At 37.9% G+C, this 23,033-nt stretch overlaps 1 protein-coding gene across 1 annotated transcript; it reads left to right on the top strand.

Annotated features, from left to right (window-relative positions):
- Positions 1-3,866: 3,866 nt before the first annotated feature.
- cabp7b (calcium binding protein 7b) lies at positions 3,867-22,685 on the top strand. Its single transcript, XM_065965314.1, has 5 exons — positions 3,867-4,805; positions 17,882-18,025; positions 18,121-18,233; positions 18,656-18,803; positions 18,907-22,685. The coding sequence occupies exons 1-5, from the start codon at positions 4,697-4,699 to the stop codon at positions 19,032-19,034; spliced, it is 642 nt and encodes a 213-aa protein (XP_065821386.1). The 5' UTR covers positions 3,867-4,696; the 3' UTR covers positions 19,035-22,685.
- The last annotated feature ends 348 nt before the right edge of the window (positions 22,686-23,033 follow it).

Below are 23,033 nucleotides of genomic sequence, written 5' to 3'. Positions count from 1 at the left end.
AAGATGTGGGCAAATGATGGAGATCTGTAAAAGCATGGCTGCGCCGTCTATATTATGTTAAACCCAAAGAACTCTCGGTTTTGTATATCTATGATTGTTAAATGGTAAATAGGCTTCATCTGGGTAAATGGCTCTCCACTTTGTGATGTTCTATCCAACGGTAATTTTCTTCCCTTAAGAAAACAAAACACAAGACTTAGAGATGGTTTCACTGGGATAAATTAATGAAGAGTGCAACAATAAAAAAACAAAATGGGTGGTAAAAATGTCAACACAGAGATACACAGGCTTTTACCATGACATGACTCAGTTTTTCTTTAGACTCCTCTGTCAGATTCTGGATGGTTTCCTTTGATTAAAAATAAAAGACTGACTGTCCTGACTGCTGTATATCTCCAGAGTCTGTGGTCTCAAAAAACTTTTTAAACTTAGGATTTATCGGTCCCCACCATTGTTTTGCAGTGTTTTGGACATTTGGTGTGACTGGTCAACAGGTGCTAGCTTTGGGATGGGGTGGCCAATGTTTCATCCCTTAAAACACAGTGAATAAGATATTGATGATATACATGTTATACTTACTTAAGAACCCATTTACACTACGTATTAAGATGTGACCTGTGGCCGGACACGTTATATGGATATGGAAAAAAATGAGAAGATGTAAATGCTTTGCAGGTAGTCTGGCTGCCGTCTTATATAAGAATGACTGTAATATATACTGCTCTGAAAACAGATTTCAATGAGGTTAACTAGAAGAGTTTAGAAATATAGGAGTCCAACCAAAGGCCGGATCAGATCACTTAATCTGTTTATGAAGTTCAGATACAGGTCGCATTTTTGCAGATAAAAATAGCATTCGAGAGCAAAATCAAGACTCACGTTTAAATAGAGACGAGACTTCTATATATGGTCCGAACTATCTGTAGCCTACCTGCACAGCCCAACTGACACTGCAGTGATGATTTTTATTGTTACTGCTCCTGTCAGTCTGGGCCGTCTGAACTGACTGAAAGAGTCGGTCCTTGAATGTGGGGGAGTTTTTTTTCCATCCAGTGCTGAATATTTCCATCTTAACTCCCTGGTTGTCAGCTGCTGTGGTTTTTGATGTCTCACACCTCACTAGTTTCAGGTCTGTTGCCTCTGTAGACGACTTTCAGCCTTCCCCAGAGGCTTAATTTGATGATAGGATGGATGTCTGACTGGGATGCTGTCCACCAGTGGCTGCCCTCAGTCTGGGCTGATCTTCTCCCTACTGGATGTCAAAACATTCCCCTTTTCCCCCCTGGGATGCGTATTAAACTTCTACTTTAATGTTCCAACTGAGAGCTTTTCAATTACAATTAACTCACAGCCTAGTTCTTTGAATAATGACACATTTGGGAACCAAAGTTTGGTTGAGCAGAAAATAAGCCTGTCTGTTTTTTAAACTTACAGACTTTTTTTTTCCAATTAAGGGATTCCCAATGTGTGGGGGCAGTACAGGCTGCTTTTCATTTGCAACAAATGAAATGAAATGTGACTTATTTACTGTTAACGCTGTTTGTTGGTGTCTCTAAATTGTTTGATTATGATGGATTACAGTATATGTGTTGTACTGCATTGCCATTAGCCTTCTTCTGCATTGACTTTTCTGTTGTTTTTTTTTTTTTTAATAATAGCACATCTGTGTCTCAGGCTTTGATCAGAATTGTGCTATCAGTTTTGGTGGACCATATATTTCAGATTTCAGATTTTGTTGCAGACTTTGTAAGATTTGTATTGAATACTTAGTACATGTTTGTAGTTGTGGTATAAATGTTGATTTAAATGATCTTTTGAGGTATAAAACATTCAATGATGGAACTGGACTGGTGTAGAAGTTCATGTATCAGATTGTCAAGACTGCAGCATCTATGTTGGATAATTGGTGAGCTAGTTGTATTAGAATTAAACAAAGGTTTTGCTGAATTAGGACATCTTCAAAAATCTTAAACAACAACAAATATTCAGCATGTGGTCCCAAATTTGAAGAGACTGTGTGAAAATTATTAAAGTCAGAGAATCCGAGGTATATCATATTCATCAAGTGTCTGATCCGGGAGAGAACAAAGCCAGTTGTTCATGTTTTCAGAAGTCTGCTCATCTCAGCACACAGCCAGCAGGAGGCTCAGGTGCAGCAGAGAGAGACAATCCCTTCATATTTAGAGAGGGAATAGACCTGTCAGTCCTGTAAAAACCCTTGAAGAACCAACCAGTGGAACCACATGCAGCTCTCTCAGCACACCGCTCACTTATCTGCTGTGAACCAGAGTGGAAAGACATGAACAAAGGGCATCATCATGCAGGAAGCAGGCATTCTCATCGGACGGTGTTTGTTTGTTGTTTTGAGGGAGTTTCTGTTTTGTTGATTTGGATGCATTGCACAGAACATTCATCAAATTTCAGTGACTCATACAGCTGCTTCTGAACAGAAAAATGTGGGTTTGCATTTATTTATTTCAGGTTTAGATAAAGAAATAGACACCCTGACTCTTACCTTCACTGAGGGCTGGTTCATTATCAGGAAAATAATCTTTCGTTAGGAGAGTCAGATTGCCACTGTTTTCCATAGTCAGTATTATAGGATATAAAAATTTCTTGGAAAAAAGGCTTTAAATGAGATATTGCAAATATTGGCTCTATATTCCGCTTCTTGTTACATGAAGTAATAAAGTACTTTGCCTTAAATTGTAGAGCTTGATCAAATTGATTTTCTTGCATAAGTTTGGCTTCTATCTAAATGTTTGGATGGATTTATTGGATAAAATAATCAGCTAAAAAGATGTTTAGTTGCATGCTGCTGTTAGATCATTTTCAATAAAAGGTCATGTTTACACTGATAAGCTCTTCGACTGTAAGCTTACATAAACTGTTGTTACTCACATCTTTATAGAGTTGAGTTTACAGTTAACTGTCTTCTCAGTGTCTGGTCAATGAAGAAGCAGTTAAAATAGGCTATAGAGATTTGTCAGATTACGCTACATTTAGATTTGCAAAAGGAAGAACAATCTTATAGCAGCATTTGAGCTTTCCACCCTGAACATAAGGCAGGGAAATGGCTGTTATAAATACGGGAAATTATTAACTGTGAGTTGTAGGCTACATTTAGTGAGCCAAGAGGTCCTTGTAGGTAGGCTTTGTTTTCCCCCTTAAACAGACCCTGGTTAGCTCTTTGGCTGTTACTGCATGCTAGGCTAAAATGGAGCTTCATATTTACCTTACAGAAATGAGAGTATTGTGACTTTTGGGATGGATGAAGATGTTTTTATTGGTTTCTGAAATCATGCAGCTCAAATCTCACATAACATTTCAACGTTTCACCGAATTCAGTTTATTTCAGCCTCATCAGGACTTGTTTATTGACCGCCTGAAATATGCTTGATATAAAAAAAAAAAAAGCCAGAGGCGTCATTTAATCTTTCAGTTTTAGTTTCTACATTTCCATTCAGCCCCCGGTCTGCTTTGAGGACTAACTGACCAAAAACATTGAATTAGCTCAAATGTAATGAAACGAGGGTTAACACAGGGCTCACTTGTTGCTATCATTCTCACTTTTTTAAAGAAGAAAAGTCGACATTTATTGTGTATGTAAATGTAAACTGGTTTTGACATTCAACACTCAGCCTGGTTGAGTGTAGAAAATGAAGCTTATCCCATTGCAGGCTGACAATTTGAAAACGTGCAATAGACTCCTCTGTGGAAGAGGCAGCATTGTAGGTCTATGTGTGTGTGTGTTGTGGCCAAATGTGTGTGTGTGTGTGTGTGTGTGTGTGTGTGTGTGTGTGTGTGTGTGTGTGTGTGTGTGTGTGTGCTGCCCAAATGAGAAGGGAGCAGACGGCAGGAGAGAGAGGATCACTGCTCATACAGCGTGTCTGTATCAGAGGAGGAGGAGGGGGTCACCCAGGAATCCCTTGAAGCTGCTCTTCAGGAACGAAAAGAAATGTGACAAGATTTCTAGTTTGTTCCCAGTTTAGCTGGATAGGATCAGCTCGTCACTGCTGCTGTTCACTCTTGTACTACAATCGATCCGTGTGGTGTTGTTGTTGTTGTTGTTGTTTCTCTCAAAGAGGATGCCGAGACGGGGAAGAAAAGTGAGACAACGCTGGGAATAGACAGTTTGGATGAAGCAGACGCTTAAAATCAGCAGGAAAATTATCGATCGAGTGATATTCTCTTTATTCATTCGATACCTCATTTATTAATTCATTTATTTTTACTTTATTTTTTTATTTTTTTGTACAAGCCGAACTAGCATACAGAAACTTAAGTCGGATAAAAATAATGGCTGTTTACTCAAGATTTAAATGAGCAAATCAATATCTGCGTGATCATTTAAGACATTATGGAGCATGCCAGCTAGCCCTGAGCTTTGTCTGCCAGGCTATGAAGGAAAAGTTTGATATGTCATTTTGATGAAATGGCATAACCTATTTGATTCATATCTTGCTTACTGTAACCTGCTACAAGAAAGACCTGCTGATTTGATTCGGTTTTTTTTATATCACAACGAAGCTTCAACTTCGCGGAGTTTTTTTAATTTATTTTCCAGTTTCTTTTTCACCGAGGTTTTGTGTAAAGATTTCAAAGGCAGTTTAGCACAGGGTCTGTCTCGGAAAAAACTCCGGAGAGCCAGGCTATATGAAGATCGCGACACAGTTGTTGGTCTTCCCTCGCAGAAATGCCAGTGCGTGCTGTGACCACCAGGTTCATGTACAAGGGACTTTGCACTATTCCAGATGTCCTCTCCTACCGGACCCCTGTTAACCTGCCCGAGGATGAGGTGGAGGGTGAGTCTCATTTCTGTTCATCGCGGATTAAACGACTTATTTTGAGGTTAAGAATTCTGACTTGTAAATATAATTTAGGCTACACCTGGAAAACTAGTCCAGGACCCTGGAGAGCTCCAGTCAGCCAGCGTGCCCTTTGTTTTCATCCTCACCAAATCTGTGTGTGCACTAAACTAGATGTTTGCTTGTTATAGGTTCACTTGAGCAGTTGGACTTATTGGTAGGCATAGAGGTTATATTGTTCCAAGAAATCTGAGAAAATTGGTATGATGCTTTATGTTTTCATTTTTCATTATTTTGCCTCAGATATTTGGCAAAAATAAATAAAACAAGTATTTTTTCTTAAACCATCTTTGGCATTAATATAAAGATGTACACCATACTTTTATAATTGTAGAAAACAATAAATAACCTGCTAGTGTTTGAACCTCATTTCATACCTCTCTATACAATCCACAATCACTTGTGAAACACCTTCATACACATTGTCACATTATCTCTTGACTCCATCCACCTGTGATTCTAAATTGATTTCACTAACTGTAAGTTTGCGCTTGAGTCAAAAGACAAGCCCGAAGAGTCATGGGGACGTCTTCAGCCTGAAAGGGAGAAAAGGCTATTATAAAAGGCAGATTTCTATCTATTAAAATGCAGATTACAATACAATTTCTAGAAAATCTATCTCAGTTAAAGCCATTAATAAGATGACAGATTGAACCATTTTACTGCTTGAATTCCATTCTCTCAACTTTTTCTCTTTAGATCTAATTCATTTTTTAATGACTAGATCCAGGCATTATAGATTCATAGAAGCCCATCGTCTCAGCTACAGTAGCCGTAAAGTGCGGTTTTGTTTGGTTCAAATGGTCTCCACAATGAGAAAGCACAGCTGGCAGTGATTTGGAGCGAGGCAAGGCACACTACAATAAAGAGATAACTCCGATCAGATTTGATATCAGGAAGTCTTTTATGCGAGGGGAATTCCATTTCCCCTTTCTTCTGTGCACAGGGAGCCCAACCCACTAGTGGCTGCCTGACCTTGCTTTGAGCCAGTCATTTGACATTGGAGATCCACTATCAATGAAATGACGACATAACACTGATTAAAATGTTGGCTTTGGAAAGTCATGAATTACAATACCAGTAAAAAAACATCTCTTGTAGGAAACAACTGTTCTGGTGGTTAAGAAGTCTTTTCAAACTGCAGTTTTCTAATTGAAAGCCAATAAATATTCAGAACATAGCAAGACAGAGCATCCAAGCGTGAATGTATTTACCCTGGGAGGACTCACTGAGCATATAATTCACCGCTGCTTTTACGCGGCCTCACACTTCCGCAGTGCCCAGGGTAAACAGTGGCCTACCTTTTGTCACTGAGCAGCTCCAGCAGCAGATAAAGAGAGCTAAAGAGGAGAAGTGAGAGAGAGTGTCAGATAGAACAAAAAGCCAGAGTGGGTGCTTATATCAGGAATCTCCAACATACTGTCCAGCTCCCCTTTACACAGCCAATGCTCTAACTTTGTATACAGTGGAGGATGCTGTACTTTGAAAAGACAGAAAAGTGGTCCTTTACTCACTGAAATTTCTCTATAAATATTGTTTAGTCTCCAAACTCTTGAATAACTGCAGGGCAGAAGTTCCCTGATTTCATGACTCATTAAATTACTCTCTATAATCATATTTCTAATAATAGCTTCTTTCTTTTACTTGCAAGGTTTATTTATACACATTTGAATCTGACGACATCTGATCAAAAAAGTCTTCATTTGTTTTTATTCAAATTAAGTCTATTTTATTTTTTTAAGTAGAATCCTTCACACTACAGTTTGAACCAACATCATTGAATCAACAGGAGTTTCTGTTGATAACATTGTTGCAGACACATGCTGACAACATTGCAGAGTGCCCACTGACAAACACAACACACAAGGACAAGAGGACCTTGGGTTGGGTTACCTTGCATTCTGTGGACAGTGCACGACACATACTGCCCTCCATACACAGATTCAAGAGTTTAGTTTCAGCTTCAGGTGAGATTATGAAGTATAATTACTGTCAAAGTGAAATAACAGAAAGTTACACAGAATATAATGAGATGCATTAAAAACTTTTTTAGTAAGAGGTGAAGCAGAATATAATTACAGTGTGTTAATTCAGTCATAGTGAGAGTGAGCAGTGTAGTGGTAAAGAATACAGATATATGTATACAAAGAAGATGATGCGGTAATTAAGTCTCCGGCACATAGACTCTACAGGGAGATTTGAAAATTGAGTGATGTCTGCCCTGAGCAGCAGCAGGATGTGTGCCCCCCTGAGGAGTCCAGACTCTGGTGGTGGAGGTGTTTGAAGATGATGTCGTCTGAGACTGATGAGACAATGAGAAGTCAATGACTGTGCTTCAATTGGGAGGTGGAGAGGTTCATTTTTTAAAGGGCAGCAACAATATGATAGGCTGACAATGAAGGTATGTTGCAGTGCTATTGGATATATGTGACCAGGTGATAAGAACAGAGGACTACGGGACAATAGGAGTGCTGAATGGGTTGAACTACCAGAACCAGCTTCCTTCCTTCCTTAGTTATTTATACTTTTTATTTCTCACCTTCTTGTTCGCCTTTTTTGACTAGCCACACTTGTTTTTATCCATGATAAAATATCTATTTTGATGACAATAATGAATATTTATTTGTCTCAGGCACTTTAAAGTTTTAGCAAACATCTCAGTTCAACACTAATGTTCAGCACATTTAGCTACAATTGGACACTGCATGGTGTTTCAGTGATACTTTCAATGTATCTAGCTCATCGAAACACCAAGTTTCTTTGTTAAAGACTACATTTGAGGATAACCAGACCAATCAAGAACCAGCAGGCTTTGGTGTTCACAAGAAAAGCAGTCCATATAGAGAGCAAAAGCAGGCATAATGCAATCCATGGTTACGACATCAGGGCCTAACCTGAATTCAACAAACAAGCATTATTACAAGTGTAAACCTAAGGTCCATTATTTACTGGTAAATCAAAAGAGAATCAGTATCTTTTTCAAGCTCATATCACTGATGTAAGCCATAGCAGAGCCAGCAGAGCTATGTTTACAGCATAACTTTCCTTTTGTAGTTGAGTTGAGACTCTTGAAACAGATGAACAGAGTTCTTGGGGGAGGTAATTAACCAAGAAATGATGGTGTTTGTTTTAAAGAGATATCTGAAGGGGCAACTGTTGATTGCTTTTGATCTGACCACATGGTCGCTTCTCAAGTTAGTTATTGGACTGTAAACAATGCAACGAACAGAAAAGCAAGTCTTGGCTGGAAGTCACAAATTGACAAAGTCTCGGTACACCAGACAAAACAAGAAGTTTGCCATTGTTCCCAGAGGCATATCCTCATAAGATTGACAGCCTGTAGGTTCCAAGAGTGTATCTTCATAGACATTGAAGAAGCCTCAACAGTTAACTTCTGTTATGTGCATCTTTGTTGAATTTACAGAAAGACTGTTTTCTCAAGATGAAGAAGACAAATTCATCGTGGATTGAAAAGAAAACCAAAATATATTCATGATTTAAAAATAAATGGATGCTGTACAATTATTTACTGCACAATTGACTTGCCAATTTAATTAGATTATTTTTTTCATTATGAGAAATTATTTAGCATAACGCTTCATTATAATTGTAAATTTGAATTTAACAAATTACACCATAATCTATTTAATTGCACTAATCAATCTTTCAATAAAAGTGAATGATTATAAGTCTTGTTTATCCGGCTTTCTGAGGACATTTTATAGTTTAATCTAAGATTTATTAGGATTAAAATCTTTTCGGCTTTTTAAATTGTATTCTCCAGTAAATGGACATAGTGAATACATTAGTAATCGTATCAGCAGAAGATTAAAGCCACTTGCCCTGAATAGAGATATGATTGTTTGTACTTGCTGTGCAGAAGGCTGATGAAGTACTCACAGTTTTTAATGGATCTGCAGTTTCCAGGGAGTGTTTTTCGAACAGATGGTAGTCGAGGTGTGCAGGGTCAACGGCGAGGCTTCCTGCCCTTTTCTTCGCCCTTGTGTCATGCAGTTGTCATAAAACCCTGATGTGTATTTAAACCATACCTGCTTCTAAAACAGAAGTAAAAAAAAAAGATAACATTATGTTTCTATGTGTAAGATTTTCATGTCTCATCCTAAACCTGATAACTTTAACATATTATATAATATTTTACCTCTGTTATTGGGTTATTTAATAGCCTCTCTGCATGTATCTCTTAATGGTTCTTAATCTCTTAATCATCACAAACTCAATCTACTCATAAACTTTGAGGCTGTTTATGCCAGTAAAACAACCGTAATCTTATTCCTATTCAACACATCAATTTAGCATTTATTTGTGTATTTACCCCCTGTGAAAGAAATGCACTCATTGTGCATACTTTTATGAACGCCGATTATGTTGACATTATGCTGTGCCAAGTCTCTCCCAATTTTAATGAGCACAGTAAAACCAAGGTCCATAGCAAAGTTCAGCCTATTTTGCATAATCTGCGACTGGGAAGACTTTATACGCTGATGATACTTTGACTTCCATTCATTAAAATATCTCCATAAATCTGGGTTATTAGACTCTGAAATTTAAATAATTCCTGTAAAGTCAATTATTATGTATATTTACAGACCTAAGCAAACAGAAGCAGAAATATTTTGACAAGACTTTTATGGAAAGGCAATCTTTCTTCTTTTTTTAAACTGTCTCACCAAAAAAATATCATAAAAGTGTAAAAAAAACAAAAAAAAACACACCATTCCTTGCAGTTAACTGTCACCCACTGTAACTGCACATGTGTTGAACTAGATAAGACATGGCTCGTTTAATGGCTCAGCAGTCGTGGGTCCCCGGCAGTTACACTCTTGGATGTCTCTTGGAGCTCGTATCACTCCTCGGTGCATCGCTGACAGAGGATGTGAGCAGTATTTATAGATCACAGCCAGCAGGAGAATCCCCCAGACATCAGGCATTGTAGTGGAGTGAAGAGCACCTTCCAATTTGTATGCAAAGCTGCCTTCTTTGTGCCCACAAACAGTGTGTTTTTTTCTGCAACATTGTATACAGAGAAGTGTAAGTGAAATTAGAGCTGAGTTAGACCTTTAGTTGTACATAGACTATTCAGTTAAAGAGAAGTTATTGTCAGTGTGTAGCTGAAGCTGCTCTTCTATTTTTCTTTTGGATAGTTTTGCCTTTTTGCCTTTTTTTTAAGATTTATTTTTGGGCTTTTTTGTGCCTTTAATGGAGAGATAGGACAGTGGATAGAGCTTGAAATCAGGGAGAGAGAGAGTAGGGAAGGAGCCACAGGCTGGATTTGAACCCGGGCTGCCCGCTTTGAGGACTACCGCCTCTATACATGGGGCGCAGGCACTAACCACTGCGCCACTGCGCCACCAGCACCCCCTTTTTGACTTTTTTGAATACAAACCAGAAACAAACAGGTAAACAAAAAACTACAAACATGGTTCTTAAAGCTCCATCATCTTTCAAGTCGTTTCAAGTTGTCTCTTTTCAGCATTTGAAGACAAATTTCAGGCAATCTCTGTGTAAGCTAAAACAGATTTCTAGATTCAAACAGCATAATTTCACTCTGTTATGAGATGGTAATTATGAGCCTGTGTCCTTCTTCTCCCCTTGTCTGATAGTCCACAACAGACATATTTCATTTTCATCACACTGCGCTGCAAAACACTCAGACACAAAGTTAATATTAGCAGATGAAAACAGAATTGTCTGCGGACAAAAACAGAACATCTATCCTATAATTATCCCTCACTGAGAGGAGACAGGAGCTGCAGGTCAATGACCCAAAGATTCAATCTGAGGCAAAAGGGCAGCCAGGAAATTGAAGGGTTCACAGCAAAGTCTTGACCATGCCACAGTACTCATCTGTGTCATTCAAGGACAGATAGAGGTATTCTAAACTATAGAAAGCATCAACTACCACCTCCTTTGGCAGCCAATCAAGTGCAATTACATCTGCATGTATGCTTGTTTAGCTTTGTGTAAATAAGAAAACCTACACAAAACGTGTCATTAAAATAAGCTTCGTCAGCAAGAAACAGAAACTTTGCTTTATCTTAAAACAAGAGATCCAGGTCATTTAAGTTGGTCGTGCAAAACAGCAACAACTGCTAGAAGTCAAGTGCTTATTTTCTCCTAATTTGTAATCAATTTCCCCAAACATTAATGTCATGTATTCAAACTCAGCCTGCCAGTATATAGCTGCAGGTAATGCTGGAGTATTTAAGTACTTTTTGACAGCAGGAGTTTCTTTTGCTGCAGGGCTTGTGCACCACATCTTCCCTTCCTCTGTAGTGACTGTGTGTGCATGTGTTTGCTTATGTAAATGTAATATTATAGAGCAGGTGTAAATTTGTGGTAGAAAAAAAAGGTGAAGGGTAAATAAATACGTGGGACCAGTAATGCTGATTTATATATAGCCTAATGTGTGCGTGTTGTTATTTACCTCCCCACATGGACAGTAATGTGTAGAGTCTCAGGCATTGTTGCATCATGGCTCATGATACAATCTTCTTGGGAATTTCCCTTTACAATCTGGACAGGCAACAACATTGCACCATATAGTAGGACAGTAAAATCAGAAATATAATGTTATTATAGAGTGTTGTGTGACATTTTAGTACAAAACAAAGGCATGTTAGTAGTACATTTGCAAAAAACTTTGGTGATTGTGCAGCAATTAAAGTGTGTATTCATGAGATATTCTGCACATTGATTAAACAAGCTTTTTGTGGACTGAGAATGTGGTAGAGTTAAACAATTCTATAACATCCAGAAGGGTTTGCTATAGGACCCATCTGACTGTTGCTAATGTCAGATTTTCCTATATATTTTGGCCTTTTATGGTCAGCCAGATAGGTCAGTTGTTTTTTGATTCAAGATACTAGTGTTCTACCCAGTCACTGCACCATTTAGCGTGTTTTCAGAGATGCCTGTTTTATTATTAATTGGTATTTTCTCAGTAATGTGTTTATAAATTTCTTTGAGAGGGCCAGATCTGAGCTCAGTGCACTGTCTTAATTTTTCTGTTTGCGTATCTTATCAATATAATTCACAGGTATCCGCCCCCTGTCAAGAAAGATGCCATGAGTATTATCATAATTATAACTGAAACCACTTGGGAGGAGCATTTATTTAATGAACATAGACTAATTATTCTTCTAGTGAGTAGTATCCTCTAACCAATCTGCCGTTACTACCTTAATAACCAACCTTTCTTTTGATAAGAAAATTATACTCTTGATTTAATTAATACACAAACCTTCTTTTTTAAGTTTGGGTAACACATGTAAAGTACTGGCCCTCCTGTCACATCTGAACTTTGAATCGCAGGTTGCAGTAAAAACATTCCTTACTTTATTTACATTCCTTTCACCCCATTTATTGAATGCATCTTGACCTAAAACAAAGGATCCTGTTTGTTTGAAGAAGGAAGTCTCCCTCGTCCTGCGTCAATTTATATTCATCTTCTGATGGTGACTGATCTATCTGCCAATAGGTGGACACAAGGAAATAAGGCAGTTGATGTAAATGAGACTAAAACTGAATTTGACATTTGGGCTTTATTAATTCAGTAACTGTTTTGAGACTATTGATTAATATCATCTAGAGAAGAAATGAATGCACTTAGATTAACTTTGGAGATTGAAATCTTCCTGCTGTTACTCTCTTTTCTCAGTTTCCTGTGGAGCAATGAAGCTACTTCATCAACCTCCTACTGTCTTCATGCTATTACAGTATCCTGCGCAATGTCAGGATCATTACTAAAGGTGAAGAAGGATTTTTGAACTAAACTGGACAATCTCTGTATGGCTCTCTAAGAGGTGGCATATGGTGGGGGTTTTGTTTTTGGTTCCCTGTGCAAAATGCTGCAACTGTTTCCCCCTTAATCTGTAACATGTTCTTGTTAGTATCATTCTACTAGATCAAAATGCCACAAACAAGCTCTGTTTCAGTACATTATGTTCTGCTACTGTACAGTATATGTCCAGTTACAGTCATTTCTGGGTGATAGCATCTCTCAAACAAACGGGAGGCAGCTGTGTCCGTAATGAATATAACACGGCAAGCATTGGGTTAGCTTGTCGTGATACTAGCAACAAAGTTCAGCCAGTCAATGTTAATAATATTTTTCCTTACATCTTAACTTACCAAATCTCCCTAAAAGCTAAATCAAGTATTAAGTAAGGGGAACTACGGTGGGAGTTTGGATGTTTACCGACAGGCCTAGCATGATTTAGCATTTCAAGCTAATGCACAGAAATATCAGGTTTGGCTAATATGAGATCAGCCAAAATACATATTTAAAATAGTTTCAACACTCTTACAAATCTTGAGATATGCATCATAACGTTGTGACTGAAATGGAGCAGTCAAGGAATTTCAAAATGTCACAGACAAACACAAGGATAGAAATAGTTACGATGAGCACTTGCAGCAAGCTAATGCTAGCCGCTGACAAACAGATGAGGAATGGCCACCTTCTGTTTGGAAATTTCAGCAGCAAACATTCTTCACTTTTTAGAGACTTTGCACACTATGTGGCTGAACATCTTGAGTCTGCAATCTTGAAACTCTCTCAGCTCAAATATCCATCAGAAGGACTTCAAATGTGCCATCAAACACTTTCTCTGGCAGTAATAAACTATTAATTTTATGTCTCGATGAATATGAGTTTTCGAAGAATCTTGGCACAATCCACTTACATGGACCATTTGATACAATGAAGTTACATTTAGTCATAGTTCCAAAGTTCAGTTAATGAAACTTTCTCTTTTTTCCAGGTTAAATAAATCACATTTAAAGCCTGACACATCCTCTAAAATGTATACTCTCATACATCCCCATTGTCTGGTGGTGAGCTTATTATGGATGAATTTAGGACGTTAAGATGATGCACAACACTCTTTTCTTTCTCCCAAGGCAGTGTTGGTCGATTCTGTCGGCCCCAAGCCATTATTTGGGATTTCCCCAATTATTCAGTTCAGAGAGCTTCAATGGCCTTTTTTTTTTACCCCAGCCAGAAACTCTGACACTCTGCCAACATGCAGCACTGAGCTTCTTGGCATCTGCCTTCATCGTGGACCATTTTCATGGACGTTTTTAGCTGCACTAACCAGCATGAATCACTGTGTTGGTTGGTCAGAAAGGTCATTGTGAGCTGTTTGTCCTAATGTTCTGTTCACATGGAAGGTCAGCAGACTTTTAAGTCCTGTTTTAGATCTCAGGGTTGGCAGAAGTGTCTCTTTGATGTCAGGGACAAAATGTACGAGCTCTTAAAACTATATCTCTAAAGTCTATGAGCATCAGTTTTTGGTTAAGAATTTGTGTGAAATATATTATATTCTAACAGTATAGGTCAAACTAGTGCAATCATACTGATCCATGTTGCAGAATAAACGAACATCAACATGCCTGTTTGCTCTGCGGGAAACAATCAACGTCATGATTCTGTTGGCAGCTGTTGATCTAACCTGCCATGAAATTGTCTGTCAATATTTCATTTTCTCCTTGCTTGGGGAAATATGATGAATTGGTCATATCACTCGTGTCACAAAAACTCAAAGCGTTCTTTAATGTACCATTTTTACTTTTTGTAATTTCTCCATTTTCTGGCCATCAAGCTACCTGACACTACAACATTTGTAATTCAGAACACAGTGTTTGGCATCAGAGATATTCTTCTGCCGCAAGTAAAACACAACGAAAAGAGATTTTTCTTCAGTGTTTACCTCTCAGTTTGATGTAGCACCTGTCACTAGGAAGTAAAGAATACATATTTTCAGAAATGAAAAGAGATTATTCACTGATTTAGACAAAGGTGGCCACACAGTTATCGCTCAGTGCACATTTGTTTGGACCATCAATAAACTAGCATAAGATTTACATTAGTGCTTTCTATGACTGTTGCCAGATCTGAATTTACATTGCTATTGGACTTTCATTTATTCAGTAATTTATGTTAATCCCTTGATATAGGTACATATAATGTTTTGTATTATGTTGTGCACTAGGGCTGCATTATCATATTTATTGCAATATAAGCATCCGCAATAAACACATTGCAAGATTCCAAATTAATCGCAATAGATAATAAATGTATGTAAAAAATCAATGCTCCCTTATGCAGATATTTTACCTATTGGATGAAGGCCTTGTAATGGATATGCTTTCACATGTTGGTTTCAGTTCAGTTCATTCAGTTGGTAGAGTTGGTCTTCTCTCAACCTGAAGGTTGGGGGTTTTGACCCCCAGCTACTGTAGCAACATGTCCGATGTGTCCTTGGGCAAGAAACTAAACCCTGAATTGCTCCTACTACTTTATCAGCGGCATATGCATGTGGATGATTGGGATTAGTTACTTCTGATGGTCTCACTACATAGCAGCCTCTACCATCAGTGTGTGAATGGGTAGGTGTGACATGTGTTGTAATAGTGTGTTGTAAAAGAAAAGAGCTATACAAGATCAAGTCCATTTACCATTTAGATGTCATATTCATTATATGCTAAACATAATTAATATTTTTCATGATTGAATATCCAGGTCAATGATTGCTCTAAACACAATTAACTCCCAACAATCATGTACAGCAGGTTTGTCATTGTGGACACACCCATGTCACCATGTTTGTTCATTACCCTTGGTTTGACTCTGAACACTGATGACGTATTGGGTTTGACTCAGTGTTACTGTCAATGCCATTACCTCAAAGACTACAGACACTCTGACGTCTTTTATGACCGCAGTGTCACTATATCTCAGGAGTTGACAGCAGTCTTACCGTCGCCGACTTGAGCACTAAGATATTTAACACCAGTGTTAATGAGTTGCTAAATACTGCTAAATGAGTTGGTATTTGTAAATGCTCTGAAATTCCCCTGTCAGCAGAGTGCACTCCCAAAAGTTCATTCACGCAGACCTTGATTATTTGCTGCTGTGGGGGAAATGATGGATTAATTAAAAAGATGATGTGCATACAGTACAGGGAGTTTCTTGGCCAGGTTCTGACTTTAGATAGCCGAGCTGGTGCATCCTCAGGGTGATGCCAGGTGACGAAGATTGTCAGATCAAGGACTTAAAGTAGTATACAAGTTGTTCACTGGTTATAATTTTGTAGTTTCTTGTGCAAACTTTTTTCTAAATGCATCTGTTTAATGCTTGTATGTGCAAACAAACTACCCATGTGAGACATGTTGATGTTTTTTAAGAGTGTATCAATGACATATTTCTAATGCAGTGCTTGTACTGTACTGCTCCATATCGTGTAGATTGTGTGCCTATGCCTTCTGCATGTATAGATGAAGCTATTTATGGAAATTAAATGATTTCCTTTCATAACAACTTTTTTTGGGGGTGGGGGGCAGTCAAATATCTGTGCATATAATTTTTTTTATTATGTTGTATTTTTCATTTATGTAAAAAAATGTATATTTTCCTGAGGTAGAGTGGAAAAAAGAGATAAAGTGTATTGTCAAAACAGTGCAGTAAAAGATAAAACCACTACACTGAGAAGGTAAATTATTGCAATTTATCTTTTAAAACCAGAGGATAGGCATAATATGCACCTATAATGAATTCCATCTTGCTAGGAGAGGTGTATCCATCGTCATGTCCCTCAGGGTTGCATGTTTACTTTTTTTGAAATATTCACTTGTGTCGGTGTGAAACAATCAGTAGTCCAGCCACTTCTCAGCTCTCTTGGTGAATTCATTACTTGTCACTGGCAACGGGGTCGTGACATTGAATCTCGGTCGGAGCTGAAGGAAGATAACCAAACTGGAACAGCTCTGCTGGCTGTAATTTAGACAAATATGTTGTGTCTCTGATGTCAAGGTTTGGAGCCAACCGTGTCACTGGTTCAGTTCAGGAGGACCTCGATAAAAGTGCTACATAACGTCCTCTTGCTGCAATTTCTTCTTGTTTTCACATGAGGCTATAAACTGCCTCTGTGGGCTCTCACTTTCTAGCTGTCAGTCATTAGTGTGCACGAGATGGATTGTCATTACTTGTCCACTCATGGGCAGGCATGCAAATTAAAGGTGGTGTTTTCTCAACCACATAGTTTAATTTTAATTTGTTTGTGAGTCATTTGTTGAGGCCTTCTGTATAATACCACACTCGATTAAATAATAGTCCTCACAGGCTTTTAATTTGATGGCAATAATAAAAAGAGACAGACATAATATGTCGACATTCGGACATTGACTTGTTTTCCTCAACATGTTTTTTTGTGTAAATCCAGTAAGCATTGTTGCATTTTATGTTCATGTCCTTCAGCCTACAGCTCCTTTAATTGCCCTTCTCGTTTATCTAACCATACGTGACCACTGAGCCGGCATCGAGCGTTCTCGTATATATTCGAGGATCTACATCAAAAAGAAACCACCGAGCGTCTGTGCCTTTGATGTGCAACTGCTCTTTTTAGCACTTCAAACAGAATACTGTGATGCAGGGTGAGGACAGGAGCCAAATGGCGATGTTCATGGATTATTTACACAAAAAGTTGTTGTTAATTATAAACACGTGAACGTGCCCGCTGCCTTCTGTCAGAGACAATTGCGTCACGGTGGTTTTAACAGGTGTTGGCCCTGAAGGTGTTTGTTAATTCACATCTGTAGTAAATAAGACAGGCCAGGTAACTTTGTCACTTTTTCATCACTTGAAGTTAAATGTAACTCTGAAATGTTATGATATACATCTTTATTTTCACTATGGGGTCCTTCAATCTATTTACTTCATTAACCTCATGCAGTTTATGAAAATACTTCTGCACTGGTGTTGATTTGTACTTTACAAAATGAATCTTTTATGTGTACATATATATGCATAAATGACTCACCCTGTCTCTCTCCATGGTGCACAGTCTCCATCTCACTCCCTGGTACTGAAATATCAAAATGCTGTGTTTAAACACATTAGGACATTATGTCTCAAAATCAATGGATGTGTCCTTCTATCAAATTAAGGTAAAGTAAACTTCGGATAACTACTTCCTTCTTCCTTCTTCAAACAGAGATCCGTGAGGCTTTCAAAGTGTTTGACCGGGATGGAAACGGCTTTATCTCGAAGCAGGAGTTGGGGATGGCCATGCGCTCACTGGGCTACATGCCCAACGAGGTGGAGCTGGAGGTGATCATCCAAAGACTGGATATAGATGGTACATCCCCGCCTTTCTCTATATGGATGTTTCGCTGATATTTTGAGAAATAAAGCCACCGTATCACTGACATGTTTGTAACTATGTGTCATCAGGGGATGGTCAGGTTGGCTTTGAAGAATTTGTCACACTGCTCGGGCCTAAACTCTCTTCTGCTGGAATGCCTGACAAGTTTCATGGAGCGGATTTCGATTCAGTGTTTTGGAAGGTATTTGTTTACATCAGTTAGATTATTAGAATGGATAAGAGCAATCTGTTTCAGTCAAAATAACAATACCAAAACAATGGGTATAGAAAACCAGAGTATTTAAAAATATATATTTCTAGCAGCATGTCATTATATATCGTATTCCAATAAAAAAGTAAAGGTCTTGATTTTAAAGTGGCCCTGACAACACTCTGGTAATTACTGACACATCAGCAGTATCTACATTCCTTACATTTAGTTGCATCACTGAATAGATTTGTTCAATTAAAATGTTTGCAGTCTTGAAGCTTTGAACTAACCCGTACTTTTACTTCTTATTGCTGACCTAAAGCTTATTAGCGTCACTGAGGGACATTTAAAAAAAAACAAAACGTCTTGCCTACACTAATTACAGCTTTCTTTGTGTTTTCTTGTCTTCCCAGTGTGACATGCAGAAGCTGACCGTGGATGAACTCAAGAGACTGCTTTACGATACTTTCCGAGACCACCTCACTATGAAAGACATCGAGAACATCATCATGACCGAGGAGAGCCACCTGAACAGTCCAGAGTGCCACGTGGACATTGACAGTAAGTCACATACAGATTTGATCTTACAGATTATTCAGACAGGTTTTTAAACTTATGTTAAGAATCTCAAATGTGTTGGATTTGTCTCCAAATTTCTCCACAGCAAGCCCAACACAACAGGAGAAACACACGTGTGTGCGTAAAAGCCTGATTTGTGCCTTCGCTATTGCATTCATCATCAGCGTTATGCTCATTGCGGCCAATCAAATGCTCCGCAGAGGAATGAAGTAAAGGTCTGTTTATGTAAAGATGGACAATGAGCAGCAAACATCTACCAAAAATCCTAAGTGTGTTTTAGTTTTGTCACTGTTTTCATGACCAACAATGACGCCATCATTATCAGCTTCTCATCATTCATGGATGAAATGATGTCATGCAACATTTTGTATGGTCACTTCTCACCGCACACCAAGGTTTAAAACAGGGAAAGGAAGAAAGAGAGAAAGAAATCTCAAGGGCTGATTCGTATCCTAAAACTGTAGTGTCACAATAATTCAAATTCTGGAAGTTTTGTAAAAGAAAAAATTGCTAAACAGGCAGATTAATGTGAGTACTTCAGTGTCCCATATGTTCTGTAGTTATAGCTGTGCCGTGTCTTATATATCAAAACAACTAATGTTGTTGACGAGAGCTCTGCCTTTCGGAATGTGCTCCAGTAATGGAAGTATCGAGGATCGTAATCAAGCAATACAAAAGTGTTGACGTGCTACGTTTTATGTTGCTTTAAGTCACTCACTAAAACACGAGGATACATGACTGGGTAATTCTTTATGGGCCTATTAAGAAGTTAAATGTTCATCCTTTTGTTCAACAAGATTTTTCTGATCTAAATCTTAACATGACAGAAGTAATACCGATTTAAAACAAAACATTTTTTTCATTTTCATAAGTAACAAGCATTTAAATGTTATATGAAAGCATTTTCACAACTTTTTAGTCATGATAGCGTGGCACTAGTATTCTCGTTTTTGTTCACGGCTTTGATCGGGCTTGAAACTTTTCAACATCTGGAGAAAACTAATCCTAATCCTTTTAATGAGCCAATGAAACTTAGTGCAGTCTCAACATCTAAAGGATGGATTGCCTCAAAAAAAAGACTGTCATGACAGATTCTGTTGTTACTTACATGCTACTTATATTATTGATAAAGCCTCTTCTTTAATTTTTTAAAAACTAAACTAAACCTCAGTCAATGTTATAAGTGATAATTAGCTAATGTTAGCATGCTAACACATATAGCCTAGATGGTAAACATGATAGACCACAGCATTGTCATATTAGAGCATTATGCCAAGCTAGCATTAGCATTTAGCGCCGAGCACTTCTTTCCTCCAGTCCAGGCTCACAGAGTAGCTGACACAGCTGCAGACTTTTGGGTTTGTTAAAATATTTTAAAACCACTTACAGCTAAAGGAAAATGTGCTTATTGTTTCATTTAATCATACAAATCTATCAGGTGCTTCGCTTCTTTAAATGAATTTGATGCTGGAAACATTACAATGTATTTTGAAAAGCATCACGTTCAAATTCAGCAACACTTGGCTCAGCTTACGCAGAAGAAGTAGAGGCTTATGACACTTTAAAAATAAATTACTAAAAATAAAATGAATCCAATTATCTACCATGACAGCTATGAGTGCGGAGAACCCAATAACTGAGATCAAATAGCGCAGGGACACATTAGACTAGCCTGCTGAAAAGAAGGATTCAGTTACATGGGGACAGAGGCAGTGACCCGAAACCAAATGCTGCTCAACCAGGTCAGCCGATCTGCAAGAGAGGAAAAAAACACAATCCATTTGTAAAGATGTCAGGCTTACAAAGATTAATTGGTTTACCTTAAGGTTCAGAATGAACCTTCTTGGTTGAGCAGCTTGGTATTGATTTGTAATTGAAGCTGTGCCCTCCACATAAAATAATTATCAATAAATGTACTTACAGTCCGTCATGCACAATGTTGCATATTTGTGACCTTGTAACTTGGCATCCAAACGAGTCAAACAGAATGGGAACAACAACAGACAAAAAGACAAAAGAGTGTCTGTGTGATCTGACTGAGCTTCAACCATGTTTCACACTTTAACCATGACAAGTTTAGAGTTCCAACAAAATTAGAAATGTAATAAATAAAATAGTTCTGTTCAGTGAGAATGAAGGATAATCATTTCACATGCCTGCATGCACATTCAACTAGAAATAAATGTGTGTTATCTGTGTGTGAGGTCAAATTTGAATTCTGATGTGTGTATAATAAATAATTATGCAATTTGTAAAGTGATCGTTGCAAAAACAAAAAACTCAGTATTTGACATTTTTTCTGTAAATGTCGATTCTCTGGATGGTGTGAAGACAATAACAAAATACTAAATACCTTGAAGAAGTATGCTGTGATGAATAATTTAACATATCATGAAGAATGTTGTTTTCTGACTTTTACATGGACCCACTAAAACAACATATTATTTAAAATATAACATGGTTATATTTTCTTACTTGAAAGTTAAATCGATGTGAATTTATTATGAATGTAGGCATAATGATTTGTACAAAACAAAAACAATACAAAAAAAAAAAATCAGGTGTCTGATGTTTGATTTCCAGTTTTACTGGACATTCACATTCAAGTATATTCAAGTGTATTTATGCCATGCACTTAAAGGCAGGGTTGGTAATTTTCTCCAGATACACTTTGTAAGATTTTGGTTGAAATTGTCTTTAGATCCTGACAGACATTAATAATTCATGTGCTCTGAGAAAGAAACAAAGAAAATCTGTAGCAGTTGTAAGCCTGTAAAAACTTCGACCAATGTCTGCCACGAGGTACCAATCTGATGAACCAATCACGCCTCCCTGTCTCCCTGCTCGTTATCTACCCCATGCATGCACAAGCCCACACTCAAAGCATTAGCTGAGGTCCGCTTCGGGACCAATGGCGCTTGTGCATGTAAGTGAGGGGCGTGGCTTTTTAGGGAGCACAGAGGGGAGGGGTTTGGTGCAGACGGAGCACTGAGGGAATGCTACTTTCACAAACATGCTAGTTTTTCGAAAATTACCAACCTTGCCTTTAACATTAACTTTCCTTTATTTGTTTAAGTTGATCTTTTGGATGTTTTTTCTTCAACAAATATTTGTCAGATACGACATATTTTACCAAATGCTATATATTTTTTTCGTGCTCTTTTTATCTTAAAAGTTTATCAAAGCTCTATCAGATACGGTTGGAAACTGTGCGGATCATTCTGGCAATAAGACTATAAAGAGTAGCTGTTAATGTATGAACTACTTCTATGACATCACATTACCTCTTCATGTGAACATATCATTTCAGGTATGAATGTTAAATATATATATGGTGTCAAATCTTGTCCGAAGACATATTAGCAAATATTGTGTAATATTCTGAATGTTAGTGTTTAATGAGAAGATTTGTGTACATTTTGTTGTCTTACTTGTTCTTTAGAATCTGATTTTGAATGTAGGTTCCTTTTTTTTGCGTGCCTTCTGTGTCATTTGGAGTGAAAACACGACTCCTGTGCCCTAACTTTTAGTATCTTCAGAAAGGTGGGACTTCCATTTAACTGAATCATCCCTTTGAACTCAAATTCATTGGATGCTACATGTATAATTGAACTTAAAGTAGTGCAAAAGGGTAATCATGTTTTATCTTCCCCTAGTTTATCTGACAACTTCACATTGATTGTACTTGTAGCATCCTGCTGTGTGACTTGATTAGCACTTCTAATGTCTTAACTGAGAATACCCAGCACTGTTTTATTTCTGTAAATGATGCTGCACATGTAGAGGTCACTGCATCATTTCTACACTAATGTAAGTGTTGTCTACATGCATGTAGTCCAATAAAAACAGAGGCATTCAAAATGAGCCAGCTGCTTGAGTTCTTTTTTTTCCCTTGCAGATGTGACATTTGTCGAACATTAAAGCAGAATATTCCTTATCTCAGAAAAAGAGCATTTACGTGTACATTTGCACAGCACAGAGAGGATAGTAAAAATGTTTATTGGGTATTAAAATACAATTAATTTCCTGAAAGATTGCATCTAAACCATACTGCACAAGACCTGGACGTTGGCTTCCATGCTGAAATGTTCAGTCTACTAAGGTGGGCCCAAAAAATGCCAACTGAATGACTGCGAGGGTTCAGTCTAATGAAACCCCCACTACTGAATAGTCCGCACTCCATACTGAACTGTGGCTTTTTGGAAAGGGCCA

This window comes from Labrus bergylta, chromosome 17, assembly GCF_963930695.1.
Source record: "Labrus bergylta chromosome 17, fLabBer1.1, whole genome shotgun sequence".
NCBI classification, from domain to species: Eukaryota; Metazoa; Chordata; class Actinopteri; order Labriformes; family Labridae; genus Labrus; species Labrus bergylta.
Note: the sequence above shows the minus strand (reverse complement) of the source record. Positions and strands in the feature narration are given on the sequence as shown.